This window comes from Camellia sinensis, chromosome 11 (assembly GCF_055761805.1).
Source record: "Camellia sinensis isolate YWXY chromosome 11, ASM5576180v1, whole genome shotgun sequence".
Classification (NCBI taxonomy): Eukaryota; Viridiplantae; Streptophyta; class Magnoliopsida; order Ericales; family Theaceae; genus Camellia; species Camellia sinensis.
In genome coordinates, this window is record NC_138971.1 from 77,806,316 (window position 1) to 77,819,389 (window position 13,074).

The 13,074-nt window shown below is 34.1% G+C and overlaps 3 protein-coding genes across 3 annotated transcripts; 2 read left to right on the forward strand and 1 right to left on the reverse strand.

The window, feature by feature from the left end:
- Positions 1–889: 889 nt before the first annotated feature.
- LOC114294238 (cytochrome P450 CYP749A22-like) lies at positions 890–6,632 on the forward strand. Its single transcript, XM_082894174.1, has 5 exons — positions 890–1,262; positions 2,499–2,722; positions 4,076–4,308; positions 5,541–5,913; positions 6,026–6,632. Exons 1-5 carry the CDS (start codon positions 980–982, stop codon positions 6,452–6,454), a joined length of 1,542 nt encoding a protein of 513 aa, XP_082750300.1. The 5' UTR covers positions 890–979; the 3' UTR covers positions 6,455–6,632.
- Positions 6,633–7,439: 807 nt separating this feature from the next.
- On the reverse strand, positions 7,440–9,476 carry LOC145802425 (uncharacterized). The gene is made up of 2 exons (XM_082895138.1): positions 9,464–9,476; positions 7,440–8,248 (listed from the first exon to the last, which is right to left on the reverse strand). Exons 1-2 carry the CDS (start codon positions 9,474–9,476, stop codon positions 7,440–7,442), a joined length of 822 nt encoding a protein of 273 aa, XP_082751264.1.
- A 129-nt stretch (positions 9,477–9,605) lies between these two features.
- Positions 9,606–10,481, forward strand: LOC145802426 (uncharacterized). Its single transcript, XM_082895139.1, has one exon. The coding sequence runs from the start codon at positions 9,606–9,608 to the stop codon at positions 10,479–10,481; it is 876 nt and encodes a 291-aa protein (XP_082751265.1).
- Positions 10,482–13,074: the final 2,593 nt, after the last annotated feature.

The window sequence follows — 13,074 nt, forward strand, 5'->3', positions numbered from 1 at the left end:
AAAAAAACACATACAAAACACGCTAGATTTTACTTTAATTTTTTTAGACACATACAAAGCGTGCTAAATTTTTACTTTAATCTTTTTAGGGCAAATTACAAACACCCACATCGAGATTTGGTGAAAATACAAATTTTCCTTGAGGTTTGAAAAATTACATCCCGCCCCTTGAGGTTTATATTTTCATAACAAATTCCCTCCTGAGATTTTTATTTTCATGCAGATTCCTCTCTAATTTTTCCTAATTTGTTATGAAAATTTGACCTTTAAAGAACAATTTATAATTTCTCAAACCTCAAAAAAAAATTTATATTTTTACCGAAACTCGAGAAAATATTTGTAATTTGTCCATCTTTTTAATAACTTTTTAACTAAAAAATCACCTTCTCCAACAAGGCCTTTAGTGATATGCTCGAATTAACCATTCATTTTCTTTTGTTAATAATTTAATTTTTATATGATAATCATCCTGACTTAAAAAATGGTGACACATCTCCCAAGATTATATTAAGATGGACAGATACAGACAAAAAGATATGCGCAAGCAGAGGATCGCGTAAAAAAAGTGGAGAAATACTTTTATTTTTGAAAAATGCTTGGAGCACTCCCACTAATTAGGTGGCAGTGGGTCTCGCTATTAATGATGTGATATTTTGGTCTTGGAGTTGTATTTTTTTTATTTTTTTTTACTTTTTTTAATGCATTAGTGCTATTAATGGTGATATTTTTAATGAGATGAACCATTGTTGTTTATTTTTCTAAGCGGGTTGACCGTTGCGTGTTCTTCCAGAAATATTATTGACGTGTACAGACAAACAGGGCCGGCTAAATTCCAAAGATACCACTTGCCATTTCTCCTATAAATACCCACCCAACTAATCAGAAATCACCAACAAGGAAAAAGGTACACCACCACCAATTTGTCATATCAAACATTAGCTGCTACTTTTTAGCGTTGCCACAGTTGAGCCGATTCAATATGGGTGTGCTGGGAAGCATAGCCATCCTTGTTTCGAGCTTCCTGTGTCTTTACCTGTTCTTGGTTCTGATCAAGCTCTTTCACAAACTATGGTTGCATCCAATTCACGTACAACGTGTGCTGGGTTCACAAGGAATCAGAGGCCCTGCTTACAGATTCATCCATGGAAACTCCAAAGAAATGCACATGATGAAAACTGAATCCATGAGCAGACCCATGGATTTATCCCATCAAATATTTGCTAGACTCCAGCCTCATTTCCACTCTTGGCTCAAGATTTATGGTACTGATCATTTTATTTTATTTTTTATTTTTTATTTTCAATCTTTTGGTTTTAAATCACCTTATTGAGATATCTAACGGTATTGATCACAGTGTATTGTGGGTTTCAAATGATATAATCACAATGAGCTCATGAAATCATAAGCTAACTCCTCCAATTCTGTTCAAAAAGGAAAAAAAAAGAAAAAGAAGCTAACTCCTCTTAAACTCAATAATACACATGTTTCAACTATGAGTTAGGTTAAGCATTCTAAATAAATTATCAAATTTTTTACCAAATCTCTTACGTGGGTATGAGATCCATACACACGTGATTTGTGTGGATTTCACACACCATATAAAAAAATTGATAAAAAATTTAATAATTCATTTGGGATCAATAACATTTTCCTTCAACTATTTTCTTCTTGCCATTATATATCAAATTTAATCATGACATCCATTAGTTGATTCCAAATTTTAAAAATATTTAGAAGTGTTAGGGTAGAGACAAACATAGATTGATGAGAACAAAAGTACTAAATAAATATATGAATTTCTTGAATTTTAAATGGTTGTTGATAGAGTTGATTGGAAAAAAAAAAAAAAAAATCATATAACTAATCTCATATGATGGGATTTAAAATTTGGTTTAATTTGGTATGATTTAGTTATTAGCTTATGGGGCGGGTAACAAACATATATATATTTTTTTATTTTATTTTTTTCGGTTTCATACTTCGTCGGTAAATGCTAAATGTAATTTGTAAATGAATTATTTGTAAATTCGTAATAAATACTTTTAAAATATTAATCTAGTGGGTGTTTGAGGTTGGTTTGTTTGTTTGTTTGTTTTTCTTTTTTTATTTATTTTTTATTTTTTTAAATGTTATATTTTTGGGCTCAACCAGATGAAAAAGTAAAAAAAAAAAATTTGAATTTAAAAACTAAAAAATAAAAATCCAGAAAGTACAAAAAGAAAAAAGAAATATATAAGTTTACTTTTTTTGAATTTTGCATTTTGAATTAGTGAGTTCGGTTTCAAATTGAAGTCAATATTCAGTTCATTGCGAGATAAACAATGCAAATCAGCCAATTTTCTTGTGAAATTATCGAATCAGTGGGTTCAAAAACTGATTCAAAACCAACCAGTTTGCTATGTAGCGGCTGGTTTCTAGTTCTATGTTTTCATTACACTATGATTTAACTAAGCTCGAGTTTTTGTTAAATTATTTATTTATTTTTGGGTGTGAAACAGGGAAGAATTTTCTTACCTGGAATGGTCCAAAAGCTCAATTAATTATTACAGAATCAGAATTTGCCAAAGAAATACTTAAAAACAAAGAAAAAGCTTATCCGCAAATGGAATTCGAAGATTACTTAAAGAAGCTATTGGGTAGCAGCCTCGTGACATCAGAAGGTGAAAAATGGTCAAAGTTACGGAAGTTAGCCAACCATGCTTTCCATGCAGAGAGCTTGAAAGTATGCTTCTACCAATCTTGTTTTTATTAGTTATTTATTATTATTATTATTATTATTATTATTATTAAATTATGGGTGAGAAAATATTATAAAAATAAAAAAATTGATAAATTAATGGTAAATCAGTAAATTGCAAGTTGGTGTATAGCATAGTTGTCGGATCGGGATTTGTGTTGTGAATCGAAATGGTTTCGTACCAAATCGTGAATCGAATCGAATCGTGAATCGTAAAGATTCGGTCACTTCGCTTAAATTATTTAAAAACATATAGTTACACATTTAGATGTTAAATATATCTTATGAATATAAAATATTTAGATTTAAATAAATAAAATGTTATTTTGAATGATAATTACGTAGTTTAATAAGTAAGAAGTTAACAAACGTTCTTATGGAAGATCACCATCTTATGTTTTTTTTTTTTAGATATTTCTTATCAACCATTCTTAATAAAAATCATAACTAAATAGACAAACTATCAATTTCTAAAGTAACAATAATTAACAACGATATTGATATTTGGACAATAAGCATACATACTTTTCTAAGTAACAGTGAACAAATAATAAGAAATAATCATTTAGAATTTTTTTTTTAAAACCTAAAATATTTTAAAGAGTATAACTGACCTCATACATGTAATATTTAATTTAATAAAATAGTAATAGATAATTCATAGTGTAATTTTAATCTTAAATATTTTTAGAAGATATATTACGATTTTTTAAAGGGAAAAAAAATGAGAAAGGTTAAAAATATGTTGGGTCTACGTAAATCTAATTAGATCTTATTAAAAACTTCATGATCATTAAAATAACAACAAATCATGTATATTTGTTAGTTATTTTAGTATTAAATACTATTAGAAGTTGTATTATGTCATTTTTACTAAAAAGATGGAGGAAAAATAGAGTCAAAAATATGTCGGACACAATAATTTTGAAAATTGCATGAATCATAAAAAGTGAATCGAATCATGAATCGATTGTGAATCGTGCGATTCACTAGAGATTTACTTCCAAAATAGATTCACTCTTTAATTCGTATCGATTTTGTAAAAATTGGGAATCGAATCGTGAATCAAATCGGGAATCGCAAGATTCTGATAACAGAGGTGTATACTGTAAATCATCTCCAGTTGCAAAGAGGGCACTGGTGTTGCATGCACTTCAATAACTTATAGTTTAATTTTCTCATTTCTAATTTTTATAATAGTTCTCCAATAAAGTTTGCATAATGCATCATTGTTACCAAATAATTTTTAATTTTTGAGAAATTACATATATGGAAATAGAAATTTTTGTGAATATGGAGTTAACAATACACAAACAATGGTGTATATGTACTGTGTAGAATATGGTTCCGGCTATGATCTCTAGTGTAGAGATGATGCTAGAAAGGTGGAAGCAACATGAAGGCGAAGAAATTGAGGTGTTTGAAGAGTTTAGAATATTAACATCAGAAGTTATTTCGAGAACAGCTTTTGGGAGCAGTTATTTGGAAGGGAAAGACATATTTGAGATGTTGACGAAGTTAGGTATGATAACTTCGAGAAATGTTTTCAAAATCAAGCTTCCTATCCTCAGGTAAATTTATTTTGGTTAAATTTTGATCTTATTAACAGTGATCCTAATGTGATCAAATTTCAATACAATTGGATGTCGTGTTATACATGGAAGAAGTACTGCATTTGATGGGCTTGCAAGATATTAGTGTCAATGCTTCCTGAAATAAATGTGGCATCAATCATATGACGTGGTCAATAAAATGCAAGGGACCGCATTAAACAATATCCAAATTTATAAATCATAATTAGTGTGTTTAGTTTTAGTTTTGTGAGTTCAGTTTTTTAGAAATTGTGTTTTTTATTTTTTGTATTTTTTATTTTTAGTAAATATTTTAAAAATTTTAAGTAATTTTTTTATTTTTTTAGATGTACTTTACTTAGATATATCTAAATAGTAAAATATTTGTGAAAAATATTTTCAAAAAATAATAAATATACAAAAATATGAAAAATATACTAAGTTTTCATATATATTTTTAATATTTTTGGTATTTAGTAAATTTTTCAAAGATTTTTTTTTACAAATATTATAATTTTTAAGTGTATTTATGTTACGTCTGTTTAAAAATTAAAAAAAATATTTAAAATATTAAAAAAAATTCAGTGAAAATAAAAAAAATACGAAAAAGAAAAAATAAAATTTTTTGAAAAGTGTTTTATAAAACCAAAACCAAGCAAGGTGAATATTTTTTTTATAAATTAATCATTAGAAAATATTTTCCTCTAAATTTTCTTCTATTTCTTTTCTTTCTTATTGAAATAATATTATTTCATGAAGATAAAAAATTCTTACAATAGAATACAAATCTTCGACGAGAATTTTTTCCCAAACAAAAAAAAAAAAATGAAACAAGAGAATTCCAAAATCATTAACTTGCTGGGTTTCTGTTATTTGACTGACTAACTTTTTAGCTTTTCTTTCAATTCAGTGGGGACAACAATTAAATGTAGTACATTTAGTTATTATCCTTATTTATTTATTTATTGGTTATACCTTTTCATGAAGTTTACCATTTCATGGAAGTAGAGTTTTTAGGCCAATGCTTGATGGTTTAGAAAATACAGCATCCACCTTAACGAAAAGAAAACTTCTATTCGTAATGGCAGTTGAATATTAAAATAACAAACGATATTGATGCTGCAAAATATAATCACTTGATCTATGTACTTGTACTCCACTATTTCCCCTACAAGAAGCATGAGTTGTCTTCCTCATCCTAATTCTCATTCATCATTTATACACTTGTGCAGTCAAATTTGGAAAAGTACTGATGATATAGATTCAGAAAAACTTGAAAAAGGGATACGAGATTCTATTTTAGAGATTATAAAGAAAAGAGAAAATGCAATGACAGAAGTAGATAACTATGGGAGTGATATTCTTGGACTACTTGTGAAAGCAAGTAATGATGCAGACAAGAATAAGAGGATTACAGTGGAAACAGTGGTTGATGAGTGCAAGGCTTTCTACTTTGGTGGACATGAAACTACAACCACCTTGCTTGCATGGTCTGTTCTTCTTCTAGCAATCCATACAGATTGGCAAGAGGAAGCAAGAAAGGAGGTCCTTGAGTTGTTTGGCCAACAACCTCCAAATGCAGAAGGCATTCCAAGAATGAAAAAGGTATATTAACACTAATGATCACAAAATCAAACTATATCTTATTTTGTGCAAATACACTGAAGAACACATACCATTCAATATTAACTGGACTTTTCGATTCCTTTTTGTGTAGATGAACATGATCATTAATGAGTCTTTAAGACTATATCCTCCTATCATCACCATGACAAGAAAAGTTCAACGCAAAGTCAAACTGGGACAATTCATTCTTCCGGCCAATATAAATGTGACTATTTTGACATTGGCACTACATCTTGATCCTCAAATATGGGGAGATGATGTGTATCTTTTCAAACCAGAACGATTTTCTGAAGGAGTTGCTAAAGCTACAAACAACAACCCAGCAGTGTATCTTCCGTTTGGTTTTGGACAACGAAGTTGTGTTGGCATGAACTTTGCAATCAATGAAACAAAAATTGCTCTGTCAATGATTCTGCAACGTTATGCCTTCACTTTATCCCCAACCTATAGTCACTCGCCCGTCCATGTTGTAACAGTTCGTCCAAAATATGGGATTCAAGTCAAGCTTCATGCTCTTTAGTACAATATAGACAAGTTCTGTTAATAAGATGTATTATGGATGAACATAGTAATAAGACTTTGCTGCTATTAATTCGGTTGTATTCTGCGATGACATTTGAAGATTGTTGAACTATGGAGGAATGGCTAATAAATTTGTAAAGAAAATAATATTATCACATCAGTTTGTTTGAAGGTAATCATGTGAGGGAGAACAACAGTTTTGTCTGAATTGCAAGTGAATTGCTAAGAATCCATATGAAAGCCTTGATGCCACTGAAAAGCCTGTATGAATTGGGAAGCATCCGCATAAAAGATTAGATGGTTGATGTGTATCATTGTAATATTGGTCAAAACTTTTTAAAGCTTCGAACCTAGTATCTACCATCTATCCAAAGATTTGTTACTCAATGATTGATACTATATATTCAAAGGAAAAGGACTATTTTCTTTGTCTACCTTCTTCTTCTTCTTTTTTTTTTTTTTTTTGAACGGCGAAGAAAAAGATCTTTATTGATGAAACATACACAGTATGACAAAAACATCAATAAAGAGGAGCAAAAAGCTAAACACAAGCTTCAAGCTCCAGTTGGCAAGAAACCAACAAGAAAAGAGAACAGATATGAACAAGATGCAAATCCAAAAATACAATAACAGCTTCAAGCTCCAGCTCGGGACTGATATGAACAAAATAGAGCTGATCCAAGAATACGGAACTGATCCAAACCAGCTACTAAAAGCAAAACTGATACGGACAGCAGCAGAATTTGTAGAATTACACTATAGACAGCAGCAGAATTTGCAGAATTACACTATGGAACAGCAGCAGCTCGGAACTGATATGAACAAAATGAACTGAACCAAAAATGCAGCAGAACTTGCAGAATTACACTATGGACAGGGTAGAACCACCTGAATAAAATAGAACCTGCAGAATAACACTACAACAGCAACAAATCTAACGCAGCATGATTACACTACGCAGACACCAAGCCAACCAAAGCAACTCAAGTGCGAATGCAGTGCCTGACACCTGAAGCATTGAATTGGAAATCATTGATAGAGAATGGAAAGTGGTTGGAGGAGGACTTTAACCAAATCGCTAGCCTGAAGATGATGAGTTCCTGCAGCAGCTGGGTGTTAAGATGCGAGGCTTGAAAGAGGCACTCGTTTCTGATCTTCCAAATGGACCAGAGGGTGACCAAAGGAATGGCACACCAGATTCTCCTCTCCTTTTTCTTGCAGATGAACCCTGCCCACCACTGCAGTAGATCTTCAACAGAGGCAGGAACCACCCAGAGAATACCCCACCATTGTAATAACCCAGTCCAAACTTTCCACACCAAAGGGCAGTGAATCAGAACATGCTGGACAGTTTCCTGCTGCGAGTTACAAAAGAGGCATGAGGTGGCAGCCGATCTATCCAATACGCCAATCCGTTGCAAGAAGACAGAAGTTTTAACCTTGTGTTTCCAAGCAAGCCAACCAAAAAATTGTATTTTAGGTGGCAGATAATTGAGCCAAATCAAATCACTAGAAGGAACAGTGTTACCCAAGGCAAGATTAGAATGATTATAAAGAGTGGAAACAAAAGACTTGCTAGGATGAAGTGCTGCCCACATAGCTCTGTCATCAATTCCTAGATTCAAGGGAGGAGGAGTAGCTAAGGTGGTAATGAGTCTGTGAAGTTCATCCTTTTCCCATTCGAAGAGGGCTCTTCTGAAGTTAAACACCCAAATGGAAGATGTGGTTGACAAAAAGTCCTTGAGAAGTCCTTCCTGACTATTGGACAATTGAGAGAGCCTGGGGAATGCATCTTTAAGGCAATGAACCCCAGAAACTTAATACGACAACCATTCCCCACTTTTAGATAAAGATTACTAATATAGAACAACAGAAGGGACTCATGCTTATCTGCTGTTGCCAATATGCCACCCCAGATATTAGAATGATGAATTGTAGAGCAAAGATTAGGAATCCAAGACCCTCCTAGAAATTTATATTTACTACATAAGACTCGCTTCCATAATGAATCATGCTCTGAGGCAAATCTCTACCTTACTCTTTGTTTTTACTTATATCTATAACTCAATCAAAATGCAATTATATCCAAGAACATATTGTCTATTATGCTTAATTCTTTAGTTTGATTTGTATTTGTATAATTATGCCTTTTATTGGAGTAGTTTTTTCTTCACAAAATTTCCCAAGGACAAGTCAACCCAATTAAACCCGATTACTTGTTGTGCAAGTTTAGTTGGGCTTTCCAAAAGCAACAATTTAAATTAGCCTAATTAAAACCCACTCAAACATGCCCATTTGCCATCCTACCTATCAAAGATTTTATGGGCTTATATTGAACCTTAAAAAAAAAAAGTTGAAAGTTAAATTGGATAAAGTTTTTCTCTCCATCTAATACCGATGTTCATAAATCCTGACCTTCTGCTCCACACCCAACCCTCAAACATAGGAAAAATATGTTTATTTGTTCAAATCATAAATATTTGAAGAAGGGATAGCAAAAGCAACCAACAATAACAATGAAGTTCATTTCATTTGATAAGAACCTCAAATTTTTGTGAGCTTAATCTTTGCAATCTGAATCTTGCATTCTTAATAATGATTTTGCTTTACTAAAAAAGTTTACCATCTCGAAGAAGTATGTGTTGGAGAAATATATTTCTCAATGAAATGTTCGAAAAAAAAAGGGAAAAAAAAAAGACTACCAAAATTAATAAGTCTCAATGGTGTGGAAGTATAGAGCAACTAAGCATGCTGTAAAGGCGCCAAATTATTCAAATTAAAACATTACTCAAAAACATGTCTACTGCGAAATCTTTTCATGATCATAAAGACATTATCCCAAAAAGTCATCTTTCTCATTGAATTAATGTTAATGATAATATAATTCAAAAAGGTAGAGGATGAAATAAAATGCCTTAATGGCTTACAAATAAACAAGGCATGGCCTTGTACAACAAAATGCACTCCCGGTCCCAAAACACATATGCTCTGAGCTTCTACGTATTACATCCATGAGCCATCGTGCTCCATCAACAAAAGAGTTTTCCCCTCCTAGTCATTGAGGTGGTTGCACATCACCAATTACTGAAATTATTATATAGGAATGAGAAAGTCAAAATAATGTGGCCGCTCCACCGGCCCGAGACGCAATGGGAGTGCTAGCTCGAGAGATGGCCGGAGCACTTAGGGAGCCCATGGATATTCTTAGAGCTGAACAAGTTGCTAGAACAATTGAAGGAGAGACTAGAGGTTCATTTTTGAAGAAGGAATTTTTCCGCTCAAATCTTGCCGAATTTCTCAGGGGTGCTGAACTGTTAAAGGCGGATGAATGGCTTAAGAAAATCACCAAATCCTTTGAGATCTTAGATATTTGGGACAGTCAACTTTGGGTGGCACTTGCTAGTTATCAGTTGAAGGGGGATGCCAGCCAATGGTGGAAATATGCTGAGGGTCGAATTGAACATACTTGGGAGGCATTTTCTCATGCATTTCAAGAGAAGTACCTCCCTCCAATTGTGAGGGAACATTTGTGGAGAGAGTTTGAGGAAATTGAACAATCTAACTCCACCGTGGTGGAGTTTGAGACCACTTTTACGAGTCTGTCTCATTTTACACTGGATCTTGTGGCCACTGAAGAACGTAAGTGTTTAGAGTTTGAGAAGAGACTGACGCTGGGAATCTTGATAAAGGTGATGGGAAATATGATCTGGGATTATGACAGGTTAGTGGAATCCGCGGCACACGTTGAGATCATGCTTGAAGGCGAGGAAAAGAGGCGGCAACTGAAGAGACAAGGGTTCACCGATTCTCGAGGGGGTTCTATGGTATCCAAAAGGTGGAAGAGTTTTACATCTTCTCATTTACCATCGTTACCAGCCATGTCATCGAATCCTACGTCGGGAAAGAGTACGGATAGTACAGGACAAAGTGACATCACTTGTTATCGGTGTGGTTTGCGGGGCCACAAATTGTTTACATGTCCATGGAAGGGTAACCAAAAACATCAACCTTCCACTCATCTTTAGAATTAGGCCTTGGCTAGAAATCAATCGCCCATTCATTATCAGTGTGGCCAGCCGGGTTATATGAAGAAGTTTTGTCCTCATATTGCCGAGATGGCTAGTGCTTCGGGGTTTCAAGCAGGACAAGGCCAGAGATAGACTCATCAGCCAATTTAGTATGGGCCGGCTTCTAGAGCTGTACATGGGGCTACCTCTGCTTAGTCCGTGCAACATGCTTATCATCAGAGAGGTGAGCAGAGGTCCCAAGGAAGAGTCTATGTTGTTACTGCATCTGAACAGTCGACTGGATTGATGGTGATGCGAGGTACATATCTTATATATAATACTTGGGCCAATGTGTTGATAGACACAGGGGCATCTCACTCATTTATAGTATCTGCATTCGCATCCATATTGGGATTATAGGCTGAACCATTACAATCTTTTCTTGTGGTCGAATCACCGGTTGGAGGTAAGATGGTTTTGACCCAAGGATTATCATGGGTGTGTGATAGAGGTCGCTAATCACCGACTTCCTTTTAATTTGGTGTTGTTAAAGATGATAGGTTTTGATGTCATTCTCAGTATGGATTGGTTGTCCTCGTATCGCATTGTGATAGTTATCGTGGGAGGGTTATTGTATGTACGGCCAGGGGTGACTGTTTCTATTTTCTGGGGGATAGGTCAGATAAAATTTTTCCGCCATTATATGATTCTCGTAGTTGAGGTAAATTCATTTCTCTTCTTGCAACCTTAGTGAATGATGGAAACAGTGAAGTTCAAAGGGTATTTCCTAGAGTGGTTTGTGAGTATTTAGATGGTTTTTCTTGAGGACCTTACCGAGCTACCACCACATCGTGAGGTCAAGTTTTCTATAGACCTAGTGCTTAGTACAACACCCATTTCCATGTCACCCTATCGATTCACTCCAACAAAGTTGCTTATTTTGGAGGAACAGTTACAAGAGTTGTTAGGTAAGGGTTTTATACGCCCTAGTACCTCACCCTGGGCAGTACCAGCTCTCTTTGCCAAGAAGAAGGACGGTTCCTTGTGGCTATGTGTCGATTACTGTCATCTGAATAGGGCCACAGTTAAGAATAAATACCTTTTGCCTCGAATATATGATTTTTTTGACCAACTCAAGGGTTCCCAATGTTTTCAAAGATATATCTAAGATTGGGCTATCACCAGTTATGTGTGAAAGAAGAGGATATTCTGAAAATGGCCTTTCGTATTTGTTTTGGCCATTATGAATTCCTTTTAATGCCGTTTGGTTTAACTAATGCTCATGCCACCTTTATGGACTTGATGAATCGGGCTTTTCGAGAATATCTTGATAAATTTATGGTAGTTTTTGTGGATGATATTCTTATATATTCACTTTCCAAAGAAGAACAGGAGGTGCACCTTCGCATTGTGTTGTAATTACTTAGGGAGCATAAGTTATATGCTAAGTATGAAAATTGTGAGTTCTGACTCTCCGAGAAGAAATTCTTGGGTCACGTTGTTTCTAGGGATATGGTTACCGTAGATTCTTCAAAGATTGAGGCGGTACAGAATTTGGAGCAACCTAGGAACGCATTTGAAATCCATAGTTTCATGGGTCTTGCTGGTTACTATAGATAGTTTGTGAAAGACTTCTCTGAGTTAGCTTATTTGTTGACTAGGCTAATGAGAAAGGAAGTGACGTTTGTTTGAAATGAACAATGAGAGAAATCCTTCTTACATCTAAAATCTAGGTTAACTACTACACCAGTCTTAGTCATTCCCAAAAGAGGTTTGGGTTATTGTCACGCCCTAAACCCGCCCCTATATGTTTAGTATTGTCACTGGCCAATAATCCTGGGAGTATCAAAGGCCTCCAAACAGAATATCATGTACTATATGGGGTTGCGGAAGTAATATACAAAATACAACGTGCATAGAGATGTGCAGACATACATGAGATAGTAAATTTAAAACTTATATACATATACCCACATATGATGTCATGTACACATCCATCTTGCATCGTCATTAAACATATGATACAAAAGAACTGTTCACTTAGAACAACCAAAAGTCTTAAACTTATAATTTGATTCACAAAACTTGACCATTGACTCCTTTTGGAACTTCCTTGGGAGGCAAAAAGGTTGGCCGATAAAACAGAACTCTAGGCAGTCATCAATAAGCCTAGTCAAGCACCTAATCACCTACATACATAAATATTACAATGAGCTGGAGCCCAGTGAATAATAACAGAGTAAAGATTTTAATGAATGATGTCCATAATAGATTCAGAAATCAGATTTCAAATCTCATATCAAGTAAGAAACATAACCATGTTTGTATTCGTATCAGAAACAGAGTCATATTCATATTCAAATCATGCATGGTACATCCATTAGTGTTAACAAATCACATTGGTCATTTATATCAAGTTCCATAATGGAACCTCCGGTACCGGGTATCATGTAACATATATGGGCCACGGTATTTGTAGACACCCCATTTTTAACCGTCCTCGAGACTTAGACGTCATCACTCGTGCACTCGATGATTGTGTGTTAGTGTTCGTTTTGAGCGCCCGAAGTCCTCAGCAGAATGCCTTGTCTTTGAGCCTTTGAACCTTATT